This window comes from Pogoniulus pusillus, chromosome 41 (genome assembly GCF_015220805.1).
Source record: "Pogoniulus pusillus isolate bPogPus1 chromosome 41, bPogPus1.pri, whole genome shotgun sequence".
Taxonomy (NCBI): domain Eukaryota; kingdom Metazoa; phylum Chordata; class Aves; order Piciformes; family Lybiidae; genus Pogoniulus; species Pogoniulus pusillus.
The window spans coordinates 311,851-339,327 of record NC_087304.1 but is presented as its reverse complement, the minus strand read 5'-3'; the positions used below and the strand labels follow the sequence as shown (position 1 = coordinate 339,327).

General features: G+C 61.6%; 4 protein-coding genes across 17 annotated transcripts in view; 2 read left to right on the top strand and 2 right to left on the bottom strand.

Annotated features, from left to right (window-relative positions):
- Positions 1 to 770: 770 nt before the first annotated feature.
- Positions 771 to 1,792, bottom strand: MRPL54 (mitochondrial ribosomal protein L54). The gene is made up of 3 exons (XM_064174862.1): positions 1,690 to 1,792; positions 1,291 to 1,447; positions 771 to 1,000 (listed from the first exon to the last, which is right to left on the bottom strand). The coding sequence occupies exons 1-3, from the start codon at positions 1,763 to 1,765 to the stop codon at positions 868 to 870; spliced, it is 366 nt and encodes a 121-aa protein (XP_064030932.1). The 5' UTR covers positions 1,766 to 1,792; the 3' UTR covers positions 771 to 867.
- A 2-nt stretch (positions 1,793 to 1,794) lies between these two features.
- Positions 1,795 to 8,390, top strand: APBA3 (amyloid beta precursor protein binding family A member 3). Of its 2 annotated transcripts, none has more exons than XM_064174853.1 (10): positions 1,795 to 3,095; positions 3,467 to 3,538; positions 3,968 to 4,113; positions 4,263 to 4,349; positions 4,873 to 5,031; positions 5,360 to 5,539; positions 5,730 to 5,942; positions 6,359 to 6,478; positions 7,169 to 7,309; positions 7,429 to 8,390. In XM_064174853.1, exons 1-10 carry the CDS (start codon positions 1,994 to 1,996, stop codon positions 7,498 to 7,500), a joined length of 2,292 nt encoding a protein of 763 aa, XP_064030923.1. In that variant the 5' UTR covers positions 1,795 to 1,993; the 3' UTR covers positions 7,501 to 8,390. The 2 variants fall into 2 exon arrangements, with proteins under 2 accessions (XP_064030923.1, XP_064030922.1); XM_064174852.1 differs by having other exon boundaries at positions 1,795 to 3,106; positions 3,499 to 3,538.
- Positions 8,391 to 8,615: 225 nt separating this feature from the next.
- Positions 8,616 to 21,791, bottom strand: TJP3 (tight junction protein 3). Of its 7 annotated transcripts, none has more exons than XM_064174849.1 (21): positions 20,670 to 21,785; positions 20,137 to 20,236; positions 17,269 to 17,421; positions 17,059 to 17,183; positions 16,833 to 16,935; positions 16,232 to 16,685; positions 15,856 to 15,959; positions 14,733 to 14,901; positions 14,558 to 14,648; positions 14,267 to 14,331; positions 14,013 to 14,091; positions 13,715 to 13,871; positions 13,227 to 13,335; positions 12,567 to 12,786; positions 11,295 to 11,491; positions 10,996 to 11,091; positions 10,626 to 10,696; positions 9,680 to 9,820; positions 9,350 to 9,559; positions 9,083 to 9,135; positions 8,616 to 8,907 (listed from the first exon to the last, which is right to left on the bottom strand). In XM_064174849.1, exons 1-21 carry the CDS (start codon positions 20,882 to 20,884, stop codon positions 8,808 to 8,810), a joined length of 3,012 nt encoding a protein of 1,003 aa, XP_064030919.1. In that variant the 5' UTR covers positions 20,885 to 21,785; the 3' UTR covers positions 8,616 to 8,807. The 7 variants fall into 7 exon arrangements, with proteins under 7 accessions (XP_064030919.1, XP_064030914.1, XP_064030921.1 ...); XM_064174844.1 differs by having other exon boundaries at positions 9,680 to 9,991; positions 20,670 to 21,783; XM_064174851.1 differs by having other exon boundaries at positions 9,680 to 9,991; positions 20,689 to 20,799.
- Positions 21,792 to 22,360: 569 nt separating this feature from the next.
- The window catches only part of PIP5K1C (phosphatidylinositol-4-phosphate 5-kinase type 1 gamma), a 59,206-nt gene continuing 54,089 nt past the window's right edge, over positions 22,361 to 27,477 (top strand). For all 7 annotated transcript variants that reach the window (XM_064174859.1, XM_064174857.1, XM_064174855.1 and 4 more), the window contains exon 1: positions 22,361 to 22,663. In XM_064174859.1, coding sequence (XP_064030929.1) covers positions 22,564 to 22,663 — 100 coding nt within the window. In that variant the 5' untranslated portion in view covers positions 22,361 to 22,563. The remainder of the gene's footprint in view (positions 22,664 to 27,477) is intronic.

Genomic DNA, 27,477 nt, shown 5'->3' with positions numbered 1-27,477 from the left:
GAGCCCAGAACCTCCCCCAGCACCCCCACCCTGCAGCACTTCTGCTTCCCTCCACCGCTTCCTGTGTCGCAGCAGGCAGGCACCGCAGCTGCCAACCCAGACACTCTGCAGCTCCCTGGGGGTGCCAGGCACGGGCCCCAGACCCTGCCACAGTGCAAGGCACTGGGGATGCTGCTGTGGCTCCACTGCATCTTCTTCGCTGCAGGAGCACTGCATGGGTGTCTGCTTTGTCCTCAAAGCCTATCTCAGGGCCAGGCAGCAGCTGCATGCCAGCGAGCCCAGGACTGAGAACCACCAAAGTGATGTGGGCACATCTCAGTCAGGACAGCCAGGGGAAGCTGCAGGCTCTACCAGGCTGGAGCCAGATGAGGACACGAAGCTGCCACATCCCCCCCCTTATACTCACCTGCTGCCCCTGCAGCACTGTCACAGCCTGGCCCCAGCCCACTTGCCCCCTAGCACCACCATCTGCTCAGCTCTCAAAGCCCCCTGCAGGTGACACAGCCAGGTGAGTCATTCCTCACCCTAAACCCACCCCCCCACCCCGCTGTGGGGTCCTTGAGCCCCAGCTGCCACAGCTGCAGGCTGTGACAGAGCAAGGAGCAGGACCCATTTGGTGGCACAGGCTTCCTCCACAAGCACAAAACTGAGCTTCTGCTTTAGCAAAGGCTGTGCTGTGAGCTGTGCTGCCTCACAGTCCCCTGGCACCAGGGGGGACCCGCACCGAGCTTGCCGAGGGCTTGGGTTTGTCATAGCCTCTGTAACAGGCATCAGCTTCACCAGAGATTTATTATGTGTTCACTGAAGGAAGAGCTCCGGAGCAGGAGCTGGGCCCAGCATCACCCCGTGCCGCAGGCGCTGCAGTGCCTACAGCTTCCTGCCCTTCTTCAGCCTGTTGCGGTGCCAGGTGTTGTATTTCCGCAGGCGCCTCCAGTACTCAATCGAGTCAGGGTCGAGCTCCTCCAGCTTCTTAGGGGGCCCAAGATGGATCTCAAAGAGCCTGGGGGTGAAGGCAGAGGATATGAAGCAGTGGCAGGGAGAGTAAAGGCACAAGCATGGCACAGAGAGACGCAGGTGTGACAGGGGCACGCAGATCCCCCACACCCACAGCACAGCCTGCTCTCTGCCCCGGCTCTTGGGGAAGGTCTCCGGGCTGCAGAGCAGCAGTCTTCCTCCTCCCAGAATAGTCTCTCCTACACCCATCCTGTAAGATGTTCTGGGACGGTAACTCCGTAGGGATGCGAACCCCGGGAGGGCACAACAGACAGCAAGGGGCTGGGCACCACTTACCAGCCAGGGTACTCCGAGTCAGGCTTCAGGGCCACTTCTGGGCCCTCCTTGAAGTAGTTGACCCCCATGGCATAGGTGGTGAGCATGGCAGGGTCTGTGCACACCTCTGGCCCCTTCGGAGCCTCCTTTGCCACACTCTTGCCTTTGGATTTCACAGCTGCAGGGTGAAGGACGTGGTCAAGACAGAGCATATGAAGCGGGGGACAGAAATGCATGCGGGGAACGACAGGGCCACAGCCGCCGCGACGAGTACCGACGACGGGGCGCAGGGGCGGGGAGGAACAGGACGGCGCAGAGCATGAGGACGGGAACTGGGAGAGGGCGGCAGCAGGGCCCGGGAGGAGGGGGACAGCGCTGCGGAGCGCCGGGACACCGGCAGGACCGGGGGAAGAGGCTCACCCGGCTTCTTGGCGTAGCCGCGGGCCGGGCCGGCCAGCAGCGGCCGCGCCGCCCGCAGCAGCACGCAGGCGGCCATGCTGCCGCCGCCCGGGACCGGGGCCGGGGCCGGGGCCGGGGCCGCGCCTGCGCCGCCGGCAGCGCCCGGAAGCGGAGGCGGAAACCTCCGGGTCGAGCGGCACGGCTGGGGCCGGGCGACGCGGCCCGGGCTGGCCCCGGCTCCTCCGTGCTCTCCGCCTCCACAAATCCCCGGGTCCCTCTCCCCGCCCGAAGTCGTGTCCCCGGCGCCAGAGGCCGGAGCGACGCCATGGAGAGCAGCATGGATTTCCAGGCGACTGCGCCCTCCGCCTCGGACTGCGGCAGCGACGAGGCCCCGGAGCCGCCGGCGATGGACACGGAGGAGGAGCCGGCGCTGCGGCCCGGCGCCCCCGAGCCCCATGTGGGTGGTGGGCAGCCGGAGGGGCCCCGTTTCAGCATCCTGCTCACCGGCTGCGGCTCCAGGCAGGATCTGTCCGTCTCCGAGGGTCAGCGGATGGGCCCGGGGCCCATCTCGGGCCCCGCTTCAGCCTCTGACCTCAAAGGATCGGGAGGTGGAGAAGAACAAACTGAGCGTTGCCGGGACTCGGGGAGAGAGATGGAAGCGCAGGCAGTGGCCCCGGGGCCGCAGGGCGCTGCGGGCTGGAAAGCCAGCGGCAGGAGCACGGCTCAGGATGCAGGACCCCCCCGCACGCCCAGCGCTGCTGAGCTGGCGGGCATGGAGCTGGACGAGGCTCCCCGGGCCGGCACTGCCCCCGGCAGCGCTAAGTGGGCAGGCGGCGCAGAGGACGAACCCTCGGAGATGCAGGGCCTGCTGGCGCAGCTCCAGACCCTCGACTCCAACCTCTCCGACCGCGCTCCCGCCTCGGAGCGGCTCCCTCCGCTCTCCTGCACTCCTGCCGCAGGCTCTCCGGCGGGCGAGCGGGCCCGGCGCGGGGGGCAGTGCCAGGGCCAGTGCGGGCCCTGCCTGCTGCATGTGGCCATGGGCCAGGGCCTGCAGACGCGGCCCTGCTGCGCGCAGCACTCGGCCTGTGCCCGCCCCTGCCACGGGCTGCTCTTTGCCGAGGCTGACCGGGAGGACCTGCTGAGCCTCCTGCGCTATGAGGGAGGACTGCCTGAGACCAGTGCTGAGACGCCTTTGGCCCGTTCCAGTGTCCTGGCCGGGACCGATCTAGAGCTGCTGCGGGCTCAGGAGGAGCTGGCCCCCGTGGAGAAGGCTGTCGGGCTGCGTGGGCCAGAGAACTCAGCGGGAGGACCTTCTGGTGGCTGGGGGTGCGGAGAGAGGCTCTGCGAGGGCCACTCCACCTGCGAGAGCAATGGGGAAGGTTCCTCGGAGCCAGCCTGGGTGGCCCTGCCTCCTGCAGCAGCCCCAGGCGCTGTGACTGTGAGTGCATCGTGTGTGGGCCGTGGTGGTGTGGAGAGTCAGGAGATGCCCCTTGGCTCTGCTCCCTCGTGGGTTTTTGGATGGGAGCAGAGGGGAGCCAGAGATGTCTTTTTCTTGGGTCTTACAGGGCCTCATGCTGCTGGGGTGCCTAGACAAGACCCTCAGTACTGGCTTGGGCTTCTGCTGCCCTGAATGCAGGGAGATAAGTTGCGTGGCTGCCTGATCTGTGAGAGCCCCAGGGAGGAGGCTGGTGGGTCCAAACAGTCCCCCAGCCTCAGGGTGTTGTGTGCCCCTCGCTGTCATGCTGTGCCAGGAGCAGCGTGGCCACGGGGCTGGCAGGCTAAATCCCTGAGACCTGAGCTGCAGCCTCACCTGCTCTCATTGCTTTGCAGAACAGGGAATCCTGCTCTTCCTGCGTGGCCTTTAAAGAAGGTGAGTTGCTTCTATGCTCCAGCAGCAAAAGCACGCAGGAGTTCTGACTCGCCACCTCCTCCACTTCCCAACCCTGAACGTGGGCTGGCCAGGGGTGCCCACCAGGGTGAGGAGCATCTGGCTCTTTCCCACACCAGGTTGGAACATGGCTGCAAGCTCAGGGTGGCTCTTTCAATCCCAGCTTGTCTTTGCTGAGCAAATGGAGGTGCTTCAGGGATTGTGGAGGGGGAGTCCCCTGGCGTGGAAATGGAAAAAGAGGAATGCCAGGATGTGCCTGAGGGAAGGGGGAAGCAGCCCCGGGGTCAGATTTGTTTCTCTGGTGATGCTTTGCTGCATATGGGAGTGTGGCTAATGGTCAGTAGGAGTTGGTGCCCCTGGTTTTCAGTGGTGGAACCACCTGCCTCTGCTTAGTCTCTCCTGCTGCCTCAGTTCCAGGCCCTTGCGACCCAGAGGAGCTGCTGGATGGTGTCATTTTTGGGGCAAAGTACCTGGGCTCCACGCAGCTGCTGTCAGAGAGGAACCCCCCGACCAGCGTCCGCATGGCACAGGCCCAGGAGGCGGTGGACAGGATCAAGGTGCGGGAGGGTAGTGGGGCACGACCACCACCATACTGGCCCTGCTGGAGCAGCACTCGGAACCTGCACAGGGGAACCTCCTGACTGTGGGGCAAGGACCCAGTAGAGTCGCAGCCGCAGTGACCTCTCCTGGATGCTTCGTTCCACAGGCACCGGAGGGAGAGTCGCAGCCCATGACGGAGGTGGATCTGTTTGTCTCCACGCAGAGAATCAAGGTGCTCACAGCTGACACACAGGTGAGCAGGGACTGGGGGCACCCACGCGGTTCTGGGGCCACTGAAAGCTTCCTGTTTGACATTGGGGTCTCCGCTTTGCACCCACACGCCAAGACGTGGTGCCAGGAGTAGTCTGGGTGAGGACAAGCACCTTGGAGGAGACATTTCACACTGCAGCCACCCCACGTCTGTCTGTCCCTTGCTTCTCTGAGGCTGCCCGAGGCAAACTGTGCCGGGCAGGAGCTGCTGGGTTCCCAGGCCGTGCTCTGTAGCTCTCTGCTTCAGGATTAATTCTTCTGCTTTACAGTAAGAGGGCAGAGCTGTACTGACCACCAGCAGCACCCTGAGCTGTGTGGGCGAGTCCTTGACTGAAGATGCCATTTGTGCCTTCTAGCAGAGGCCCAGCACATGCCAGGCGTGTACCTGGTGCCATGGCATTTGAGCACAAACTACTCAAGGCAGTGCTTGCCTGGCTTACAGGCTGCCCACGGGTTCCATCAGGCTGGAGAGGGCTGAAGTTCTCTGCTCATGTTGCTCTTGCCAGGAGGCCTTGATGGATCACTCCCTCCAGACCATCTCCTACATCGCCGACATCGGCTCTCTCGTGGTGCTTATGGCGCGGCGGAAGCTGCCTCGGCGCTCGGAGGGGGTGGAGGAGAAGCGACTCTACAAGCTGCTCTGCCATGTCTTCCACTCTGCTGATGTGAGCCCCTCAGGAGGGCAGAGGGCTGTGGGGTTCCTGGGCCCCGTCCCACTGCAGTGAGCAGATCCCCAGGGTGCTCTGGCTGGCTGTGCTGGGGGCTCCTGATGAGCACACAGAGCAGAAAGGAGTCCAGCCTGGGCACCTCTGCAGCATAAAGGGCCCCAGCAAGAAAAGGCAGGAGGATTGCCACCATAAAGGGGACCCATTCAGGCACAGGAGGAGCCAGGGTGCCCCAGAGCTACCAGGCCACAGTGCCTGTGCTGGGCATTGCAGGGCATCAGCAGCTGTTGGCTTTCAGACATGGGCATGAACTACCCCTGTTCCCCAGGCCCAGGTTATTGCCCAGGCTATTGGGCAGGCATTTGGTGTGGCCTACCAGCACTTCCTGGAGGCCAACAGCATCGACCCTAGAGAGCTGAGCCCGCGCCAGTACAGCTGTGCCCTCGAAGACCAGGAGCAGTACAACGCAGAGCTGACCCACTTCTGCCAGCAGGAGAACTGCAAGGATGTAAGTAAGAGCTGCTTTAGAGGAGCAGGGACAGTGTGGGGCACACACTGGCACCTCTCTGTCATCACCTCCATGGCTCCATAAGCAGCTGAGATGCTCCCTACAGCTCTGGTTCCCATGCCAGCTGGCTGGGCCCAGGACACCATGCTGCGGGGACTCTGGTGAGCATTACCCATCTGTGCCCCTTTAGGTCTGCATTCAGAAGCAGAAAGGAGAGATCCTGGGTATTGCCATTGTGGAGTCGGGCTGGGGCTCCATCCTGCCCACCGTGGTCATTGCCAACCTAATGCACAGGGGCCCTGCGGAGAGGTCTGGCGAGCTGAGCATCGGAGACCGCCTTGTGTCCGTCAACGGGACCAGCCTGGTGGGGCTGCCCCTCAGCACCTGCCAGAGCATCATCCGGGTGAGGGGGGGCTGCACAGGGTGGCCTCCTGCCTCCACCCTGCCAGGACAAGTGCTGGCAGAGTGGGACCAGCCTGAATGTGTCTGGGGTTGTCTCTAATGCTGGGAGCCTGCTGATGGCAGTGGTGTGGTGGCAGATGGGTGATAGGAGGCTGTGGGGTGTACCCATGCTGTGACAGTCCCTGCCCTGGTGCTTGCAAGGAGGGGATCTGACAGGGCAGAAAGAGTGTGGCCTTGGGGGCAGTCTGAGGACTGGATTTGAAAGTCCTCTTTGAGCATGGCAGTGTCCCTATGCCCGTCGCAGTTTCCCCATGAGAAGCTAATGCTCAGCCCTGCCCTGAGCACCATGCTTGCATCATCTCTTACCCAAGCCAGAGAGCTCTCCCAAGTCTCACAAAGCCCCATCCCATCTCCCAGGAGCTGAAGCACCAGACAGAGGTGGTGCTGAACATTGTGCACTGTCCCCCTGTCACCACGGCTGTCATCCGGCGCCCTGACTCCAAGTACCAGCTGGGCTTCTGTGTGGAGAATGGCGTGGTGAGTGCCCAGCCCCGCTGCTGCCAGAGGGTTCTGGCTGTGTCCACACTGAGGAGCTGACAGCTCCAGTGGTGCTCGTGTCTGCCAGGGCTGAGGGTTCCCAGGCCTCTGCTGTGCCACAGCAGAAGGCTCTTCATCGCTTTTCTGCAGCTGGCACTCTCCTTGGTGCTCTTTAGCTGTTTGCTTTTTGGGTGGTGGCCCTCTTTGTGTGACCCTCATGACATTTAGTGCTGTCCCCAGTGCCCCACCCACTCTGCTCTGAGCTCCACAGTGGCTGCACTGGAAAAGCAAGAAGAGCATTTCCAGCACCGGTAGGGGTTGATGGGGTGGGTGGGCAGTGGAGGGGGTGGCAGGGCTGCATCATGCACTGCCCAGTGCTCCCAGTCACTGGAGATGTGGCTACCTCCAGGCACGCAGGAGCTGCCTCTCTGGGAAGTTGTCTCTCTGCAGCTCAGGTGCAGTGGAAACACGAGGGCTGGGTGGGGGGAGCTGAGCTTTTCCTGTCAGGGGACAGGAAGCCTGCAGAGGGACATCCCTGCCCTTGCTGCACACCCGGGCCTGAGGACATCGCACCCAGGTCCTGGGCTTTTGCTGGGAGCCTGCACGGATGAGAAGGTCTGGTGTGGTGGCCTTGCATGGCCCTGGGCTGTGGGCACAGCTCTGACCTTACCAGTGCTCCCTGTTCCCCAGATCTGCAGCCTGATGCGTGGGGGCATCGCCGAGAGAGGTGGCATCCGTGTGGGGCACCGCATCATCGAGATCAACGGGCAGAGTGTGGTGGCCACGCCACACGAGAAGATCATCCAGATCCTGACGCAGGCAGTCAGCGAGGTGAGCCTGGCCTGGGCTGCCTGACAGCTGCACACTGAGCAGGCTGGCCTCAGCCCTGCACCAGCACCCCCAGCCCAAGGCTTGGTTATCTCCCAGCTGATCTCTGCATCTCTGCCTAGGTGCACATCAAGACCATGCCAGCCTCCACGTACCGCCTGCTGACGGGGCAGGAGCAGCCTCTCTTCCTCTGAGCCACCGACCCTGCCTGGCTGTCGCTGCTCATTGCTGGGGCCAGGCAGGAGTAAGCCTGGGGCTGGGAGGGCAGGACAGGCTCTGCCTCCTGCCTCAGCACCCTCATTGGAGCCTTCTGGTCCCCAGCAAGGGCCTAATGCTGCACCTCTTGTTTTCACTCAGGACACAGTGGGGGACTCTTGAGGACCGATACCCAGTATGAGCTGTGTCAGGTCTTATGGTGTCATGGTTTGGGCACCTCCACCCCCTCCATTCACCCTTTCCTGCCTCACAGTGCCTGTCCTGCTGCTTCACAGGGTCCCTGTCCTTGGCCTGGCTCAGGCAGGAGGAGCAGGACCCCACCTGTCACCACATACTGTGTCTGCACACTCACCAGTTGTGCCTTTCTCCATGGGGGCTGATGGTGGAAGCAGAGCTCCAGGGCTTGCCCTAGCGTGGCCCCCAGAACAGCAGTGCCCCTGCACAACAGCATGTGGGTGCACACTGACACCCCCAGGGATGATCCAGCAACTCCCAGACTTGGCCTTAAGGGCTGCAGCAGCCCTGGCACTCCTTCACTCTGGCTCTGCCAGAGGCCTGTCATGGGTGCAAATTCCCTGCTCAGCCTTTTGCAGTGAGCTGGGGCCCCAGCCGTGCTTTCCTCTGGTGCTGCCTTTAACTGCTCCACACACACAGCTTGGCCCCAGCCCCATGGGGCACTGCAGCCCCTGGGGCTGTCCCTTGGTGCAGCAGAGGGGAATGCAGCACTGCCCAGTCCCACATCCTGGGACAGTGAGCCCCAAGGACCAGCCCCACACGTGGGTCTCTGTACCCCTGCAGCCAGGGCAGTGCTGATCTGACCTCTCCTGTGTGCCTGGATTGGGTCAAAATAAAAGTGTTGGGCAACGTGGGAGTTGTGTTTCGAGTGCCCTGCTTGTGCTGCAGCAGTGGAGGCTCAGCTCTGGGGCATGCAGGCTGAGCCTACTGCAATGCCATGTACTGGCACAACCCAAAGCCTGATTCCTGCACTGATGCCTCCTGGGGCAAGTACGATTGCTGCCCATAGCAGTGCCTAAATCCCAGCAGGGCCCTTCCCTGCATGCTGCCACCCAGCACACACAGAAGCAGCCCAGCCTGATCCAAACACCCATTTTATTCTCTGCCAGCCCCTGCCCTCGTGGTAGGGGGAGGCAGGAGGCCAAAAGGGGGAAGGAGGTAATGGGTACACCAGGATCAGTCCCAACCCAGCCTGGCTGCCAGGTGCTGTGTGGCACATGGCACTTTGCTGGGCCGAGATGTGAGGTGGGACAGGTTAATGGTGCTGCTGCTACACATCTGTAGCTGGGCCCCACTCATAGCCTTCATCCTCATCGGAGTCATCCCTGGCCTGTGTGAACCTCTTCCTCACTGCAGCATGCTCATACTCCCTGGCGGAGAAGAAGCTGCAGTAACGCCTCTGACACCCAGTCAGGACTGGTGGCAGAGGCAGTTTGGTGTGGAGTAGGGTCAGGCCAGGCAGAAGTGGCACTGAGGACTCTGCAGGCCCTTTGCCAGCCCATGGCTGGCTGCCATGGCCCCTGGCTGCCCCGCTCTGTGGGGTACCTGATGCTGTCACAGCGCTGGCCCTGCTGGTGCTGCTGCTGCTGCTCAGTCACCTGTGAAAGGCCAGAGAGATGCAGGGGCAGGATCGGTGCCACAACCTGGGGCTGGGCTGCCTTCCTGCTGGGCATGGACATGCAGCTGGACCCTGTAGCAGCTAGGGGTGACACTGCCTGTGCTACAGGGGATAGAAATAAGTCCCTGTGGCTGAGTACTGTGCCATCCAAGCTCTGCCCCACTGGCCCCTCATACTGGTACAGGGGGACCCACCTGCTCTCTCAGGCCGTGGCCTGGGGACAGCTGCACAGGCTCGGAGGAGCGAGCCAGCCCAGGCTGGTCATAGCCATCTTCCACCTCACCGTCTGTGTCCTCATAGTCACTGTTGGCACGGCTGTCACAGGTCAGGTAGCCCGAGGCCACCATGCTTGGCGGGTTCGGCGGGTTCAGCAGGTCCAGACTGTCCTCCATGGCCACGTCTGCCTGCAGGGTGGGGATGACAAAGACCAAGGACCCCAGATGTAGGCATGGGGGCGTGCGGCCCTCTTGCCCGCCTGCAGCCCGGGAGCCTGAGCCTTGCTGCAGGGTCCCCATGCGCTGTACCTGCTCTGCTGTCATCCAGACTGGTTGGCTCTGCTGCGCCCTGATGATGTCCTTGATCGCCTCATACCAGGCATTGCCGCTGCCGCTGAGGCTGAGGGTGGCAGTGAAGAGGTGGCTGCAGTGCTTCTTCATCTTGCTGGCCTGGGCATAAAGGCGCCGCGAGCTCTTCCTGGAGTCGGGTGCCAGCCACTGGCGCATGGCCTTGATGCCCTGCCGGCTCTCGGGCTCGCAGAACACCACCACCGGGTAGTACTGCATGTAGTTGAGACGCTCCACAGCTGAGGGCGTAATGTCCAAGAGGGCATGCTTGTCCTGGGGCAGGGCACAGCTGTCAGCCCCGTGGGGACAGCGATGGGGACTCTGGGCTTCACCCCAAGCCCTGGCCCAGCCAGCTCCAAGGACACACACAATGTCAGAATGCCAGGGGCTGGAAGGGACCTCCAAAGCTCATCCAGTCCAACCCCTGCCAGAGCAGGAGCACCCAGAGCAGGTCACACAGGAACACAGACAGGCAGGTCTTGAGTATCTCCAGAGAGGGAGATTCCACAGCCCCCCATGGCAATCAGTTCCAGGGTTCTGTCACCCTCACAGGACAAAAATTCCTCCTCCTGTTTCCATGGAACTTCCTATGCCTGAGCTTCCACTATTGCCCCTTGTCCTGCCACCGGGCATCACCCAGCAGAGCTGGCTCCAGCCTTCTGGCACTCAGCTTTACACACTGATAACTACTGCTGAGGTCACCTCTCAGTCTCCTCCTCTCGCAGCAGCACAGCCCCAGCTCCCTCAGACTCTCCTCCTAACAGAGCTGTTCCATTCCCTTCAGCATCTTTGTGGCTCTGTGCTGGACTCTCTCCAGCTCTATGTCCCTTTTGAACTGGGGGGCCCAGAAGTGTACTCCAGATGTGGCCTCAGAAGGGCAGAGTAGAGGACATGGGCAAGGTCTCACCTTCTCTGCGATCTGCCGCACGGAGTCCAGCTTGATGACCTTGGAGGAAGCCCCATCACGGGGCACACTCGCTGCAGGACACACAGACATGCTGTGAAAGCTGCTGGGCAGATGTACATCTGCAGCAGCCCCAGGCTGGGGCTGGCCAAGCTCAGCCCCAGACCTGTGGCCCTCCGGGGACTTGTCTGCAGCCTGGCTGGCATCACAACACACAAGGAGAGGGTAAACGAGCCCAGGAACGTGTGGGGGTGTTACAGGGAGTGGGCAATGAGGCAGGACTGGACAGAGCTGCAAATAGAGCTCCCACAGGCCCTGGGCACTGAAGCTCCAGCTGATGGAACCGATTTCCTGGCAGGCTGGGGGCACTTACGGGCAATCTCAAACAGCTCAGGCAGCTCCATGCTCAGTTTCTGCATGGCAATGTCTGCGATGGGACCCAGGATCACCACTGGCCGCTTGAAGTTGGCTGTGGGGAGAGGACAGACTGGCTGAAGGGGGCTGGTGGTGACAGCAGCTCCCAGGGATCTTTGCTCTGCAAGATGCCCACAGGCCTGTCACTCATCCCATTCCTCCCAGAAGAGTGGAGCCCACTGGCACCTGCAGTGGAGCAGCCCCAGGGGCAGCATCCTCTGAGCAGGTTTGAGTGCTGCAGACAGGCCTGGTCCTCACCTTCCTTCAGGACCACCCTCTCATAGGGTGGGTAGTGGCCCTGCTTTGTGAGGCTGGACAGGTCCTCCCGGCTCTTCCGCAGCACCTTCCTGGCTCCGCGCAGGCCTCGCAGCTTCCAGAACTCAGCTCGGAGCCCAGAGGGGTTGGCTCCAGATGTGGCTTTCAGCACTGACTCCAGGCTGGCAATCTGCTCGGCCCTGGGAGATGACACCAAATTAGGTGGCAGAATTGATCTGCACAAGGGTAGGGAGGCTCTGCTGAGGGACTTTGAGAGACTGGCTCCATGGCCAACATCAATGGGATGAGCTTCAGTAAGGACACACACCAGGTCCTGCACCCGGGCCACAACAACCCCAGGCAACACGGCAGGCCTGGGGCAGTGTGGCTGGAAAGCTGCCTGCAGAAAGGGACCTGGTGGCTGTAAATAACTCAATTATGAGGCAGCAGTGCCCAGGTGGCAAAGAAAACCAAAGGCATCCTGACTTGTATTAGAAATGCTGTGTTCAGCAGGAGCAGGAGCAGCAAAAGCTCCCTTGTGGTCTGCTCTGGTGAGGCCACACCTTGAGCACTATGTCCAGTTTTGGGCACCTCAATACAAGAGGGATGTGGAGGTGCTGGAATGAGAGCAGAGGAGGGCAAGGAAGCTGTGAAGGGCCTGGAGAATAAATCTGATGAGGAGAGACTGAAGGAGCTGGGGATGGTTAAACAGAGGAGGCTGAGGGCAGAGTTCACCACTGTCTACAGTGGCAGAGCAAGAGGGAATGGCCTCAAACTGCACCAGGACAGGTATAAACTGGAGATTAGGAACAATATTTTTCCAGCAGACATTGGCACAGGCTGCCCAGGGAGATGGTGGAGCCACCAACCCTGGATGCATTGAAAGGTTTGGACATGGTGCTTGGGAATACGGTCTATGGCTGAGCTTAGTATAGTAAGGATATTGGTTGGAATTGGGGGTGTCTTTTCCAACTGCAATGTTTCTGTGATCTGTGAAATGGCTCAGGATCTGGAGACACTGAATTGAGCTCCTGCTTTGTCTCTCCAGGCTCCAAGGTGTGGGGCAGGAGCTCAGTGGTGCTGTGGTAGCCCCCTCTCACACAGGCAGAGCATCAGCTGCACCACTGCTCCAAGAAGGGCCCTCACCAGCTCACCTGCCCCCTGCTGCTCCACCAGCCCCTGTCCTGCCTCTTACTGCCATCCGTGCCCTCATCTCACTGGGGTGTCATTCTCTGGCTCTGTTCATCTTGGGGCTGTTCCTGACTCCATCCCTACCTGCTCTGGTTGGGGATGATGCCCTTGTCCTGCTCCTGTAGGTCCCTGCCCACACGCACTGCCAGCCAGCTGCCCAGTCTGCCACGGTACAAGGTGTCCAGCACGTGGAGGACGTCACCGCGCATGAAGCTGAGCCCAGAGGGTGAATCCTTCTCGAAGTCGAAGTGTGTCCGGATGTAGAACGAATCCCCCACGTTGGATGAGATCATCTTCCTGTAAACTGGAGCCCAGAATGAGAGGGACCATCAAAGCAGGAGGTGGCCAAGGAGGAAGATGACAGAGAGGAAGGTGCTGAAGGGATTGGGGAACAACTGAGGCTGGCCAGCAGCCTCCACTGTCACCCCTGATGTTACAGAGCGCACTGGGGACACCTCTTCCTATCATGGCTCTCTCAGGCATCCTGAGAACAGCAGGACCTGAGCCTCCAGCACATGCTGGCCTCTGGGCTAAGCTACAGTGCCAGAAAGCCTTCATGTTCCAGGATGCTGAGGCATAAACAGGGCCAGGATGGTCTGGTTCTTTCCCATCACCTCTCCAGAAGAGGAGGAAGGTGATGTGGGGATGAAGGACCACCCCATGGCAGCAGAAAGGGCTATGGCAAGTCCAGCAGCTCTGAGGATGGGGAGGCACAAGCTCAGGGTGGGTTTGGTTGTCACTCACTGTCCTGCTTGCTCTGGGTCCACAGTGTGACATCCTCACCCAGCGGCAGGTTCATGAGGTACTGCACAGCCTCCTCTCGGGTCAGGTTCTGGAAGCTGGTGGTGTTCACCTGCCACACAACAGCACTTGGGCACTGCCCCACGAGTGGGATGGATGGCACAGATGCCAGTGGAGGTGCAGGGATGGCAACGCCCAGGGCAAGGTAGGAGATGGAACTGGTCCTTGTAACCCAAGTACCTACCACAACCCCTAGTAATCTAGAGGGGGCCTTAGCTAGCTGAGGCGGTGCTTGCATGGCTCTCACAGGACCAGCCCCTTTGGCACTGCCTTCAGAGCCAGTCCAAGGGGTATAGGCTGTGGGCACCACAACTGACCCAAACCAGTGCCCAGAAGAAGGAATCCAAAGCCGAGGCTGGGCTGTCAGGCCGACGAGGGCCAGAGCCAGTCCAAGTGCAGAAGTGTTTGGAGCCGTTGCCAGCCCTGGGTACCTGCAGGATCTGGTCCCCTTCCTGGAGGCCCTGGCTGGCAGCTGGGCTGCCCTCCTGCACACCCGACACAAAGATGCCCACATCGTTGCCACCTGCCAGCCGCAGCCCCACACTCTTGGCCTTCACAAAGTGCACAACCCTGCAGTCTGTGCTGTACCTGCCAGGGAGGAGCCATGGTCAGCCCAGCCGTGGCATGCAGGGGATGGCACAGGGGTCACTAGCCCTGCGTCCCCAGTGCAGTGGTGGGAGCAGCTTCCTGTCTCCCCCAGCCCCTCCCCAGAGCCTCTCACAGACATACCCATCTTCGTGGGCAGCTTGGGCAGCAGGGCTGACATGGGGGCTGTGGGAACCATCCCCCTCCACAGCTTCCAGGAGGTCTGTAGGCAAGGAGGGCTGGTCCAGGAGGCAGTAGTGGTTGTGCCACTGCCAGGGCAACCAAAGCACAGAGAGCTTGGTGCAGCTCCACCAGAGGGGCTTGGGCAGCAGAGACATGCAGGGCCCTAAGCCTGCTCTGTGCCCTTAGATCCCTGAGTCTGATCTGAGCTCACTCACCAGGGCCCCCAGCATCATCCATGGTTGCATCAGCTGCAGGATCCCTGCTGGATTTTCTCCTCTCTCTGGAACAGAGTTTGGGCATGATTTAGGCAGGTCACAGAGGCAGGTGCTGGATGGGCACAGGCAGGCTGTGCCAAGCGGGCAGCAGGGCTAGCAGAGCACACTGGAGGCTAAGCGGTAGTCCCATCCCCAGGGTGAAGTGGCTGCAAGGATGGAGGAGAACCAGCCACTCCCAACGGGCAGGGAACACAGGGACCTGGCGGGAAAAGGGGACACAGTAGAGCTTACGGTGGGGAGTTCACTCCGGCAGCAGCTGGAGGCCATGGAGAGGTCGCAGGGGGTGGCAGATGTGACAGTTCAGAGTCGATGTCAGAGATATCTGCAGCAACAGAGGCTCAGTGACCCTCCAGGGCCTCTGCCGAGCACTTGGCCCCAGGCTCTCCACCGCGGCCTCTCCCCTCACCATCCAGCTGGGAGCTGTTGCTCTGGCTCTGGCTCTCCTCTACCTCAGGGATGCTGACCAGGAACTGCCGCTGGTCCCGGAGGACGAGCAGGGTCAGGACCCCTTCTGTCTTCTCAATGAGCTGCTGGGTGTCAGCCAGGGACATGTCCTCACTGGCCACCCCGTTGATCTGAAGGGAGCAGAGCAAGAGCCCTCAGCACACTGCTGGGAAAGCTGCCCCAGGAAAGTTCTGCTCCAGAAAGGATGCTCCAGTTGCCACCTTCCCGGGTCCCCTCCCAGCCACCACGGCTTTGCCTGTCCTGGGCCATGTCCCCATTCCTGGCTGCCTCTCAGTGAGGCTTCATCTTGCACAGAGGAAACAAATTAGGGAGGCTAATTAGCTTCCACCTTTAGCTGCAAGGAAGCCCTGCATGGAGGCAGGAGCTGCAGAGACCTGCTGCCTGAAGCTCAGTTTAACTCTGACCTTGGCCCAGCACTGTTCTTCTCCCCACCAGCCTGGTGCTGGGGAGCAGACTGTGGGGCTCTGATCTCCCCAAGGTGCAGCAGCTTTTCTCATTGGATTGCTGAGATGACGTCCTCCCACTTGCCCCAGAGTCTCTGTGGCCCCACTTCCCAGCAGCCACAGGTGTCCCTGGCCCATGCACGCACAAGAAGTCTCTGACTCTACCTCCCCCTCCCCCCATATATGTTCAGCACCATTTCACCTGACAAACCCTAAACACCTGAGCCACTCAGGCCAGCTGCTCTGCCAGTGGGGACATAGACCTGTGGCAGGGGGCCACACACCTTGGGGATAGCAGGGCTTATGTGACCCTGCCGTGGCACAGGACAGCTGCCATCTCTGGTTGAACACAACAGGGCTGCCTCAACCAGTCAGCACCAGCATTGTGGGCAGCAGGTCCTTGACAGCCCACACGGGGACCTTGGGGATGCTTGGGGAGCCAAGGCAGGGTGTGGGCACCAGACAGAGTTGCCCCCAGCCAAGCTGCCATCTTTTGCAGGAAGCCAAGAGAAGAATGCTGTTGGATTGTACCCTGTGGTGACACTAGTCAGTGATGAGTCACCTGAAGAGATGGAGATGAGCTCTGCAGCAAGTGCCCTGTGCCCCAAGGGCTCCCCATACCTTCAGGATGAGGTCTCCTTCCTGCAGGGAGCTGTCCTTTGCTGCCAGCCCGTTCTCCACTATGTGCTTGATGAAAAGCTGGCTTCCCAGCTTCAGGCCGTACTCTGCAACAGAGAACCCAGGCAGATGCAGGTCCCCTCTCAGCACCAACCCCACAAGCGTGCCCTGGCTGTCCTTGAGCACAAGCAAGCCTCAGAGCTGAGCACTGCAACCCTGAGCTGAGGCCAGACAGGCTGGTGACCCAGCACAGCATGCACTGCCCCTCACCGCACATCAGACCCTCACACCAGCCCTGCCACCGCCCCCTTGTCCCAGGGACACGCAGCCATGAGTCAGGCAACAGAACCTAGGGCCAGAGGGCCCGGAAGAGCCTCACCTTCATTCTGCTTCTGCTTCACCAGGACTGATGTAATGGGCTTCATGGGCACGTCCCGGCGCGGCAGGCGCTTGAAGCCTGACACCAAGGCCAGCCCCTGGGTGTCACATTCGCCACCAAAGTCATTGGCAGAGCGGCGCCGGCTGTAGCCCCTTCGTTCGGTGCCGCTGCCGGGGCTCTGCCCTCGCTGGCTGCTGTCCTGGCTTCGTTTCCGGTTGCGGGACGCTGGCTTGCGGTAGCGGAGGTCATCCCGGTGGCGGTCAGAGCTCCTCTCGCTGGAGGAGTCCCCGTCATAGCCCTGGTTGTGGTCCAGGCCGTCCCGGGAGCGGTGCAGGGCTGGGTCTGCGCCCTCTAACCCGAAGTCCTCGTCCAAGTGGCTGCGCCGGGCTGCAGCAGGAGACCCAGGGCTGCTCCTGCGCGCAGGGAAGTGAACTTTCTTTGCTCTTTTCACTGTCTGCAGGTGGAAAATGAAGGAGAAGATGCCAGGTGTAGTGTTGCTAGAGCAGTTTCCAAGACCAGGACAGGATCCCCGGGCTGTGTGGGACAGGCAGGCTGCAGTCCCGTGCATAGCACTGACTCGGTCCCACCACAGGGCACTCACGATGTTGGCGACCTTGCCACAGGTTTTAAGGGTCTGGATAGCAAAGGAGGACGAGACATTCTCCATAGAGAGGCCGTTCACCATCACGATGTAATCCCTCCTCCTGGGAGGGAAAACACAGCTGTGGCAGCAGCGCTGGCCTTGTCCCAGCAGAAATGGTTCACTGCCCTGTCTGTCCCTGCTGGCCGAGAGCACCCTCTGCGTCCCCACACGCCCAGGCACTCACTGGAGGTGTCCCACTGCTGGTCCCCCAGGCACCACATCTGACACAGTCACTGCTGTGTCCCCTGTCGCCTTGTTGGGACGGTCCCGGCCTCCCGAGACAGCGAAGCCAAAGCCCCTCTGAGGGTCCTAATGGGGACAGCAGAGAGGGGTCAGGCATAGCCAGCCCCACAGACACCCTCCTGGTCCCGCAGCCAGCACAGGCCATGCTCACCTTGCTGAGGGTCACGGTGTGCTGCTCCCAGATCACCATCTCCTCCATGGTGACCACTAGCCAGCACAAGAGGGGCAGCCCCTGCCCAGCGGCCTGGGGCGCAGACTGGCTCCGGCTCCTCTTTGCAGCTCCTGGCCCTTTCCTCAGTCCCACCTTGGTACACAACAGAGAGCAGAAGCAAAGCTGAGCTGCAGGCACTGGGAACAACAGGGTACCGAGACAAAACCCCCTGTGGTGCTCAGGCACCCACCAGGGGCACTGTACTCACAGCTGTGCTCTGCCCCTGCTAGCCCTGTGTGTGGGCTACCTCTGTGCAGCCTGAAATTCCCCCTCTCCAGAGGTCCATCTCCATCCCCACCGACGTGTGGTCACAAACAGGAGGCTTTATGAAGAGCCAACAGGTCAGGACTTACTCCTCCCAGGACTTGGCAGATTCTGGGGTGCTTCAGTGTCCTCCTACCCATCTGCTTTGGGCTACAACACGATGTGGAACTGGCAGCTCTGCCAATCACTTTGGGAGCATCAGTGCCCCAGCTTCGGCCTTTGATTTCCCTGACTTTTCCCCAAATCCAGCGTTTTCACCCAGGACAGAGAAGGCTGACTGGCAGAGTGACATCCCATCTGGGCTGAAACATCTGGGAACAGGCCTCGGGACTGCCAGTGCCCATCCTGGTCCCACTCACAGCACTGCACAGACAGGGCATTGCCACAAGCACGGCACAGGCATGGCCACAGCCCATAATGGGCATAATGGGCCTGGCCACACCAGGTGCCAGGCCATACCCTTGTGCCACCATCAGTGACTGGCCAGCAGCTCCGCTAGGGGAAGACCTCACCAGTGCTGACTGGCCCATAGCTGAGGTGTGGGCACCATCCGCTAGCAAAGACTGGTTGGCAGCTCTGCCACAGCTGACATCTGCACCGTCACAGCTCTCCACGAGCTGACTGGCCATGCTCTGCTGCAGCAGCCCCCAGTTCTGGCTGTGCTGGCCCTGCTGCTCCAAGGGCTCTGGGATAGCTGTTCTGAGGCCCCTGCTGACTCCCCATTGCAGCTTGGCTACCCTTGTGCCTGGCTGGGGCCTCCCTGTGTCAGTGCCATGAGAAGCTGGAAACCTCCACAGCCCCTTTGGCCATGGGAGGTAGCTTCAGTGGGTCACAGGGGCATCAGAGATGAGTGCTGGTGCCCCATGGGCAAAGAATCCTATCAGGAAGCTGGGGCCAGCAGTGGGCAACCAGCACAGCAGCTCAGCCCCAGCATGAGGCCTTTCTGTGGCCAGTCCTCAGCCACAGCCCTTGGGCTGGGCCCCCAGAACGAGACCTGGGCAGGGTGGCTGTAATCATTCACCCAGGCCTCACCAACAGCCCTGGCTTTCTGGGCTGCAAGCCAGCCACTGAAGAGGGCAGAGTCCAGGTTGGTGAAACCAGCTCGAGTGCCCACCTGCCACCTGCCTGTGGTTGTCACAGGGACACACGTGTGCCCAGGGGGCAGCTGGGCCTGAGCAGGACCCCAGCGTGGCGGCACCCTCAGTCCTGTAAGACCAGTGATAAACAGGAGCCCAGCATGGCAGTGTGAAGGTTTCTGCTGAGCTGGTGGGTCTGGTCTCAGCTCTGCCACCAGTGTCAACCTTTCACTGCCTAATGGCTTCCTTGGTTGTCCGCGGGTGACATGGCATCAGCAACGGGCCCCCCAGTCACAAGGCAGCCAGATGCCGTGCCAGAGTGATGCTGCTGTCACCCAGCACAGCCTCTCACTGTCCCCAACCGGCTCTCACTGCTGTCCCATCCCTGCAGCACCACAAATCAACCACACACCTGCGTCCCGGTGCCACCCGTGTCTCTCCGTGGGCAGCAGCGGTCTGGGGAGGGGAGAAGAGCGTGGGGATGGCAGCAGCTCCTGCCTTGTCTCCCCGCAGGGGCCTGGCGCAGGGCCTGCCCCAAGCCAAAGGCCGGGGCTGGCAGCTGGTGGAGCCGGCTCGGCTGGTTTGCAACTGAAACCAACCCGCACCCGGAACGGTCCCGCCGGGAGCGGCGGTATCTGGGCAGAGCTGACCGCGGCCCGGCCCGGCCCGGCGCGCCCAGCACAGGGCACCGGCAACACGCGGAGCCCCACGGGGAGTCCCACGCACCCCACTCTGCCCCACGCACGCAGCCTTGCTGGCACCTGCTCGAGGTTTCAATGCCAAACAAAGCCCAGGCTATGCCGGGGCAGCTCATCCCACGGCAAGGTCCCCATTCGGGGCTGTGCCCAGCCCCGGGCGACACCACTGGCAATGCCCACCACGGGGACAGCGCTGGGTGGGGAGGTTTATTATTGGACACCAGTGCACCCTGCCAACCCCAGCCTTGCCCCACAGCCACCCCCACCACCTGCTTCCCAAGCGCACCACCACCAAGCGTTCTCAGACTGGGAGCCTTCCTGGGATCAGCACGGTCCCTGGTCTCTGCAAGTGCCCAAAGATGCTCATCCCCTGTCTGGTCTGGTCCTGGCCATGCAGGACCGAGGGTCCCAGACGCCCCCAGAAGCTCCTCTGACCCAGCCTCAGCCACGTGGCTGGGCCGGACCTCCCCGCGCTGGCACAAGGGTCTCCGAAATGTCTGCCCCAGACGTGGTGTAAACCAACCGGCACAGCCTCCAGCGCTTAGGGTGCAGAGCTGCAGCAAGGAATGCCAGGATCCCCCCAGGGTATCTCCCTGCCATCAAAGTGGGACTCCTGGAGGGTTACGGGGTCCTGAAGCCTCCCAAAGCGGAACAAAGCATGGCCACTTCTCCAGCACGGCTCGCTGCCCAGGTGAAAGCACGGCCGGGTCCCTGTCCCCAGCCGGCAAGCAGGGCCAGCAGATCCCGGGAGACAAGAGTTAGGCACTCACCGAGCCTCGGATCCGACCAGGAAGGAGCTGAGCTCCGGGGCTGGTGGCAGTGGTGTCACTCCAGGGTGCCTTGCGTAACCCTTTGTGGACCAGACGCTGCCTACAAGAGGGAGAAGAGGATAAAGAGGGTCCCAGGACAGCTTCAGGAGTACATCAGGAGTCGCAGGGCGCTGTTCCTTTTGCCCTCCACAGTGCTTATGGTGCAGCTACGTCCACTTGCCCCCTCCCCAGCCCTGGGCAGGGATAGGATGATAGGATGGCAGTGGTGGTAGTGCCAGGGGATGTAGGGTCTTCCTCCCTGAGGCTGGCTCTCCAGCGAGGTGATAGGGCTGGACCCACAAAACCATCTGCACAGCCCTGCTCAGGGGTGCGCGAGGGGACCGAGTGGCTTCATCCAGTGACCCAAGAGGGGACAGAGACGACGGCCAGCAGGATGCCCGCCGTCCTAGGGCTGATGTGGGGAAAAAAAACAACTCTGCTGATGGCTGCCAGCCCTCTTTTCCCCAACCCCCTTTCTTCTGCCCCCCCCCCACCTAGGAGCCGGCCGCACACCGTTCCTCTTTCCGAGGGGTCGCTTTCGTGCAGTGACAGAAATCAGCTCCACGCCTCGGCTCGCGATGGACACCGCTGCCTCCGGCCGGGGTCGGTACCGACGCCGCAGGAGATGGTCAGAATTCTGCAGAGGGCTGTTACAGGGGGACCAGCTCCTCCGGAACTCCCCGGCCACCAGCCACCACCCTGGAGCCATGGAGCCACCGCCAGGCAGATCGGCATCGAGCAGCTCCTTCCCTCCGAAGCCCCTCGCCGGTCCCGAGGGGAGGACGAGGCGGCTCCAGCATAGGCGCCTGCAGCTCCCCGGGCCTGGCCGCCGCCCGCTCGGTGGCAGTGGGGCCACCGGCCGCCCTCCCGCGCAGGGACGCGGATGGGAGCCCCTCGGGCAGCAGGACGAGGACGCGGCCGATGATCCTCATTACCATCGCTGCGCCGAGGGCAGCGCGTTAGCGCCGAGCCAGTTTCCCGGATGCGGTTGCCCTTGCCCCTGACACGCTGGGGATCGGCACACGCTGGCCTGAAGGGACCACCCCGGAGAACCGGTGGGGCCGGCCCGGGCTGAGCGCACCCCGAGGCCTCGCCGGGACGGACTGCGCGGTGCCACTGGATGGCGCCAAGAGCCAGGCTCGCCATGGGTCGCGGCTCAGGGCAGGGAGCGGCGGCGCCGGCGCGGAGCTGGGTCGAGGGGGCTTGGCCCGAGGCCTCTAGAAGAGTGGCCGGTACCCGGTGACGGGGCAACCCCAGAGAGGTAGCTCCCGAGGGAAAGGGCAACGATGTGGTGCCCGGCACTGGTCGGGCACCGGCCCCGCTTGGGCCAGAGCGAGGGAGAGCGGGGCTCTCTGCCGGACCGGAGGCTACCGGGCCTGGGGTCAGGGGATCCCGCGGTGCCGGGGCACCCCGGCCCCCAAGTTCCCCTTCCCCCGTTGCCATGGCAAGCGGCAGAGCCCGGCCCCGACGTGGCTCTCCAGCGCTTCAGGCCCGCGAGAGCATGCGGACATCTTTCTCCCTTCGTTGTTCTGTACGAGCTCAGTCCTGTCCCGCTCCCGGTGCCCATTCGGTACGTGCCCAGCCCTGTACCGCTCTCGGTGCCCGTTCTGTACGTGCCCAGCCCTGCCTCCCTCCCGCTGCTCGTTCTGTACGTGCCCAGCCCTGCCTCCCTCCCGGTGCTCGTTCTGTACGTGCCCAGCCCTGCCTCCCTCCCGGTGCCCGTTCTGTACGTGCCCAGCCCTGCCTCGCTCCCGGTGCTCGTTCTGTACGTGCCCAGCCCTGCCTCCCTCCCGCTGCTCGTTCTGTACGTGCCCAGCCCTGTCCCGCTCTCGGTGCCCGTTCTGTACGTGCCCAGCCCTGCCTCCCTCCCGCTGCTCGTTCTGTACGTGCCCAGCCCTGTCCCGCTCCCGGTGCTCGTTCTGTACGTGCCCAGCCCTGCCTCCCTCCCGCTGCTCGTTCTGTACGTGCCCAGCCCTGTCCCGCTCCCGGTGCCCGTTCTGTACGTGCCCAGCCCTGCCTCCCTCCCGCTGCTCGTTCTGTACGTGCCCAGCCCTGTCCCGCTCCCGGTGCCCGTTCTGTACGTGCCCAGCCCTGCCTCCCTCCTGGTGCCTTCCCGCCGGGCTCTGCCCAGCTCTCGCAGCCCCGGAACTCTCGCGACAAACAGCCTCCGCGCCGCAATCGCTTCCGGCGGAAGCGGAGCGCTGCGCGTCCGGCGCTGGCCGCGGCCCCTTCCGGCGGGGCGTGTCTAGCCGCGGCACCTCCCGCGCTCTATGGTCGCCGCCGTTCCCAGTCTCCTCAGCGGCGGCCGGAGCCGGGCGGAGCGCGGCGGCGGCGGCCGCGGGCCTGTCCTGCCCCGTGCTTGCCCTGCCCGCGGCCTTCGCGGCGGCCATGGAGCTGGAGGTGCCCGAGGAGGCGGAGGGCTCAGCCGTGGCGGGGGCCGGTGCCATCACCCCGGAGGCTGGTGCTGGGGGACCGGACGCGGCAGGAGGTAACGGGTGGCTGGCACCTTCGGCCACGCGTCCCGGCTTGCTCTCTCGCGGGTCGCCGTCTCCCTCAGGGGCTGTTCCCGGCCAGGCCTCCCGAAATGTGCCTCTGTTTCCCGCTCCCCTGCGGGCCCGCAGTGGTTTAGTCCGTCTGCACCTGCGGAGGGGTCTGGGTGGTACCTCCCGGCCAGGCCCCTTCAGTGTACGGTGTGGCCCCCGGGCGTGTGTCGCAGTGGTTCAGTCCGGCCCCCTCGCGCCGTGTGCACCCCCGGAGTGCGGCGTGGTCCAGTCCTGCTGCGCCCCCGCAGCTCCCCCGGGGGTCCATAATGGTTCCGTCCCCGGGGCTACTCCGCAGTCGGGACTCCCCCGGGCCCCGCCGTGCAGAGCGGGCAGCTGCTGCCGCCTGGCTCCTGTCCGCCGCCCGGCCTGGGGTGTCCCGGGTGATCCCCGGGGCAACGTGCCGGGCACGGGGCGGCCTGCTCGGCTCCTCGGCTTCTCCCCGTCACTCCCCGGCCCACAGTTTCGGCACCCGCCTCGGGTGGTCTTGGGAGGCTCTGACTGACGCTGCTGGGCCCTGGCATCCTCGGGGGCAGCTCCTCGCCTGCCTGGCTGCCTAGCGGGGCACCGGGTCAGGCTTCCCCCTCTCCGGGTATGAGTCGTGGCGGGAGGGTCTGGAAGGGAGCTTCGGCTCGGGGTGGGGAGGGTCCTACCTTGCTTTGGGGGTTGCTGCGGCTCCCGGTCCGCGGGGTCCGGGTGGCCTTTCAACCTGGGAGGGTGGCATTGGCGTTGCTGCTGAACCAGCACCCATCGAGGCAGGGAGTGAGCCCAAGCCTGACCCCACCACCATCAGCCTTAGCCATCGCGGGTTCCTCAGCTGGCAGATCGGATGTGTGGGGCTGTGAAGCAGACCTGTCTCCATCTCTGCTGCCTGACAATGTGCATATGATTAACAACCACAGAATTGGTGGCTGTGATTCTGCTTGGAACCATCCAGCCCCGCTCTGGTGTTGGGGTGAGCTTTTCCATTGTGAGCCTGATGCAAAGCTCCTGTCTGAGCCTGAACTTCATGCAGAGCCTGCTGCTGGGTAGCCAGATTTTGGTTGTGTTCTGACAGCAGTTTCCTTCTCAGGCCTTTAAGTGAGGGTCTCTAGATCTTCTGAGCACTGTAATTGCAGTAGAGGCCATGATTAGTTCACAGGTGTCATCTGCTGTGCTGGGCAGGTGGCTGCAGCTCCTCACTTTTGGTAAGGTGCTGAGATGTGGCTGCTTGCTCCTGGCCTCTCCTCCTTCACCTCCTTGGTGCTGCTGGGGAAATGGAGGGGCTGGCTGCCCGCAGCCTTTCCTGAGGCACTCCCCACCAACCCTTGGTCCTCTTTGTTGCTGCTGAACTGTTAAAATGTTGTTTATCCCCTGATTTCTCAGTTCCCTTTCTGATCTTTGAGGAAGGCATGTTTAGGACAAGACAAGGGATCCTTGGAGGCTGGTGCTGGGGAAGGGTTTAAGCAAGGGCTGTGTTTTTCCCCCTGTGAGTGGCTGTGGATTTACACACCTGTAGGCTCCTATAGTGCAGCAGACGTAACAGAGTCAATGATCTCCCTCACGCTTTGATTTTCCCAGTCAAGTTGCTTACTCCTCACTTGGGTGGCAGCCAAATTGTGTCCCTTGGCCTCAGCCACGCTTGCAACTGGAGCACTTAGGAGGGCTGGGGACAGCATGCACGACAGCTTACAAGTAGTTTCTGGAAGAGAACAAACCCTGGGGAGGACTGGAGGCAGGCCAGGGTGGACTGTGTGTGAAGGTGCAGCCACAGGCATGTGTGGGCTGTGCTGCAGGTCTCAGGTTGGGGCTGATGGAGCAGCATCTGCTGCTCTGGGGTCATCCTGGCAGCAGATGAGAGCAGTGTTTTCCAGAGCCATGTGCCTGGGAGTAGAGGGAGTTTGTGCTGAGCTCAGTCCTAGTTTCTTGACTGCTTCGAAACTGGTGGCAACAAATCCCCTCCAGTGCACATGGCACTGATGCCTTCACTGCTCTTTGGAGCAGGCAAAGTGCTCGTGACCTACCTATGCTTTGTGCTGCTCACCTTAATGCTCATACTGTGGATGAAGGATTACCAGCAGAGCCAAGATCTGCTCCACAATGCTTTACTTTGCTGGAGAGCCAGGATGGCTTCATGCTGTGTTCTACTAAACAAACGTGATGGGATTCACGTAGGCTGTGGGTCAGATCAGCAGAGAGCTTCCCCAAGCACTCCAAGTGTCAATAAGGGAGCAAGTTAGTCTGGGACAGGTGAGAGAGGGGCTGAAAGTCAGGGAAACCTTGACAGGCAGACAGGGAGAGTCTCCTGAAGGGAGCTTTTGGAAGCAGCATGGTATGCCTTGAGGGAGGACCCTCACTGAGTGCCAGCAACTGGACTCCTGTCTGGAGACACAGGCCCCATTCACCCCTTCCCAAGAAGCCAGCTTGGAGGTTTTAAAGTTTTCTAACCACTGCAGTTGAAAAGACAGTTCCCAGATCTGCCAGTGTAGATGGCTGCTGTGCCTCCTGCCCTGGGAGGGGGCTGTTTGCTGGGTTTGGTGTGGGCAGCAGAGCTGTTGGCAGGACCAGAGGCAGTGCAAGGTGACAGCTCAGTGCTGGGGTTGTCTAGGCTGGAGTGTCCTGACCTAAGATCGGTTGGGTGAGCAGAGGGCACATCACTGTCCCTCTGCAGTCTGGAGCAGGTCTGGAAACCAACTTTTATCCCAGGTGGCCCAGGTCATCAGAGTCCATTGGCACAAAACTGATAGCAGAGTTGATCTCCATCATCTCCTTGCGAAGGTGGAAATGGTGAGCTCAGGGCAGAAGTAAAGTTGGTGTCCAATTCGTTTCTGTTTCCCACATCTCTTATGTGAGTTGCCATCTGCCCATCAGTTATGGCTTAGAGCCTGAGCAGAAGCCTCCAGTGTGTTCTTCAGTTGAACTCCTCTGGTGCAGGGAGGTGAAAAGATTGACCAGATATTCATGCTCTTGTCCCACACTTGTCTTGCTGTACCCATGGCTGGAAGTACTGCAGTGGAGGTCTTAGCCTCAGGCAGTGCTGCCCAGAGTGCTGGATCCTGGCAGCACCTGTAAGGCCATCTGCAGCAGCACTGGGAGAGTGTTGGTCAGGACAGAGGAGCAGTTGCTGTGGTTTGAGGGGTTCCAGGGTGTCCCAGATTTCCTAAAAAAACTACAGAGACCAAGATCCGTCCCAGGGAATAGCTTTTAAGGGACTTCTGGAGGGGTACTGGAAGCACTTCTTTCACTGAGCAGAGATAAGAGGAGAATTCCAGCCAGTGGGGCACAGGTGGTTCAGTCCATAGCAACATGGAGAGGGAAACTGGAGAGAACTTATCAGCTTGAGGAAAAAGCAAATGTAAACATCATCCCCAGCACGACTGCAGTTCACAGCCTGGCTGGGTGTCACATGCCTCCTTCCCCTGAAGTGATGCTAGTGAGGATGAGCACGGAGGGAATCAGCTGGGCAAAACCAGGCAGATGAAACGCCCTGTGTCTTGAACTTTTAAAGACCCTGCAGTTACTTCGAAGTCAATAAGTCACAGCTCAGCTGCAGGGAAGGAGGAAGGCAATGAAAATAGAATTCAGGCTGCTCTGGCAAATTAATTGTCCTTTAAGATGTGCATCGGCTGGGAACAAAACCAGGAGCTGGGATCTGGGGTCCTGGGAGCTGCAAGGGGCAGGATTTGTGTGGCAGGGAGCTGGGGGCACTGCTCCGAAGGATGCCCAGCCCATCTGCATCTGTGTCAGGGCAGGCTGCAGAGCAAACTCAGAGAGCCCAGGATGAAGACTGATTAATCTAATTTTCCTTAACCAGCATCTGGCACTGAGCTGCACAGAGCAGCCCCACGGCACCACTACTGGCTCCAAGGCTGCCTGGGCCCTTGCTGGGCTGCTCTGGAGGGCTCCCGAGGGAGCGACCCGAGTGGATTTGTATGAGTGGTGCATGGCTTGGGAGCCATTGCTGAAGTGATTTGTGGCCATGGCCACTGTGGGCTCTCATCAGAGGCACAGTCTCATGGAATATGGTTTTCCCATATAAGGTGGCTGCAGCCTGAGCAGCAGCAGGAGCTCCAGCGCTGGCTTCCCTCACAGTACATCCTTCAGCTGCAGCCAGCAGAGTCCAGAAATAGGCCTGCCACAGATGCTGCCCTAATGAAGGCTTTCATCACACACTCATGTCTCTGTCACGTTCCATTATTCCCATCCAACTTCCCAGACAGCCAAGCATCTCTCCCTGTGGACCAGGACCCATCTACAGAGTCTTGGCAGGCACCTGCCTCTCTGCGTCGATGCAGCGCTCTCTGGATACATAGAATGGGTTAGGTTGGAAGGGACCTTAAAGATCATCCAGTGCCAGCTCCCTGCCATGGGCATGGACACCTCCCAGCAGCCCAGGCTGCGCAAGGCCTCATGCAGCCTGGCCTTGAGCACCTCCAGGTGTGCTCTGTCACATCCACAGCCTCCCTGGACAACCTGCTGCAGTTTGTTTTCACCCTCACTGGAGAAAAATTCTTCCTAATCTCTGTGGATGTGCTCTCAGGGACCTCGAGGCACAAGCCCAGCTACCGAGCTACCATCTGTGTGTATGGGCAGTGCAGGTGTGGCATGGCTGGGACAGGCTGCCCTGGGCACGGCCCTGATGAACTTGTAACTTGCACGTCAGCCACATGGGCACCGCGCTGCGGGGGGAAGTGTTCGCTGCCTCCCAGCACAAGGAGGGTTTGGCTGTGCTCAGTGGGGAGTGAGCCAGGCTGGGTTTTACACTCCTGTCAGCAGCGTGGGC

Bases quoted from the DNA above. Each gene is read 5' to 3' on its own strand.
- MRPL54 (XM_064174862.1), bottom strand. From the start codon at position 1,765: ATGGCCGCCTGCGTGCTGCTGCGGGCGGCGCGGCCGCTGCTGGCCGGC. The intron at 1,448-1,689 runs GTGAGCCTCTTC...TTCACCCTGCAG, and splicing joins CGGCTACGCCAAGAAGCCGG to CTGTGAAATCCAAAGGCAAG. The intron at 1,001-1,290 runs GTAAGTGGTGCC...CTTCACCCCCAG, and splicing joins GACTCGGAGTACCCTGGCTG to GCTCTTTGAGATCCATCTTG.
- APBA3 (XM_064174853.1), top strand. From the start codon at position 1,994: ATGGAGAGCAGCATGGATTTCCAGGCGACTGCGCCCTCCGCCTCGGAC. The intron at 3,096-3,466 runs GCGCTGTGACTG...CTGAGACCTGAG, and splicing joins GCCTCCTGCAGCAGCCCCAG to CTGCAGCCTCACCTGCTCTC. The intron at 6,479-7,168 runs GTGAGTGCCCAG...CCTGTTCCCCAG, and splicing joins TCTGTGTGGAGAATGGCGTG to ATCTGCAGCCTGATGCGTGG.
- TJP3 (XM_064174844.1), bottom strand. From the start codon at position 20,884: ATGGCTCCAGGGTGGTGGCTGGTGGCCGGGGAGTTCCGGAGGAGCTGG. The intron at 16,936-17,058 runs GTGAGTGCCTGG...TTTCCCTCCCAG, and splicing joins CCAGCAGTGGGACACCTCCA to GAGGAGGGATTACATCGTGA. The intron at 14,092-14,266 runs GTGAGTGAGCTC...CCTTGCCTACAG, and splicing joins GGATGATGCTGGGGGCCCTG to ACCTCCTGGAAGCTGTGGAG.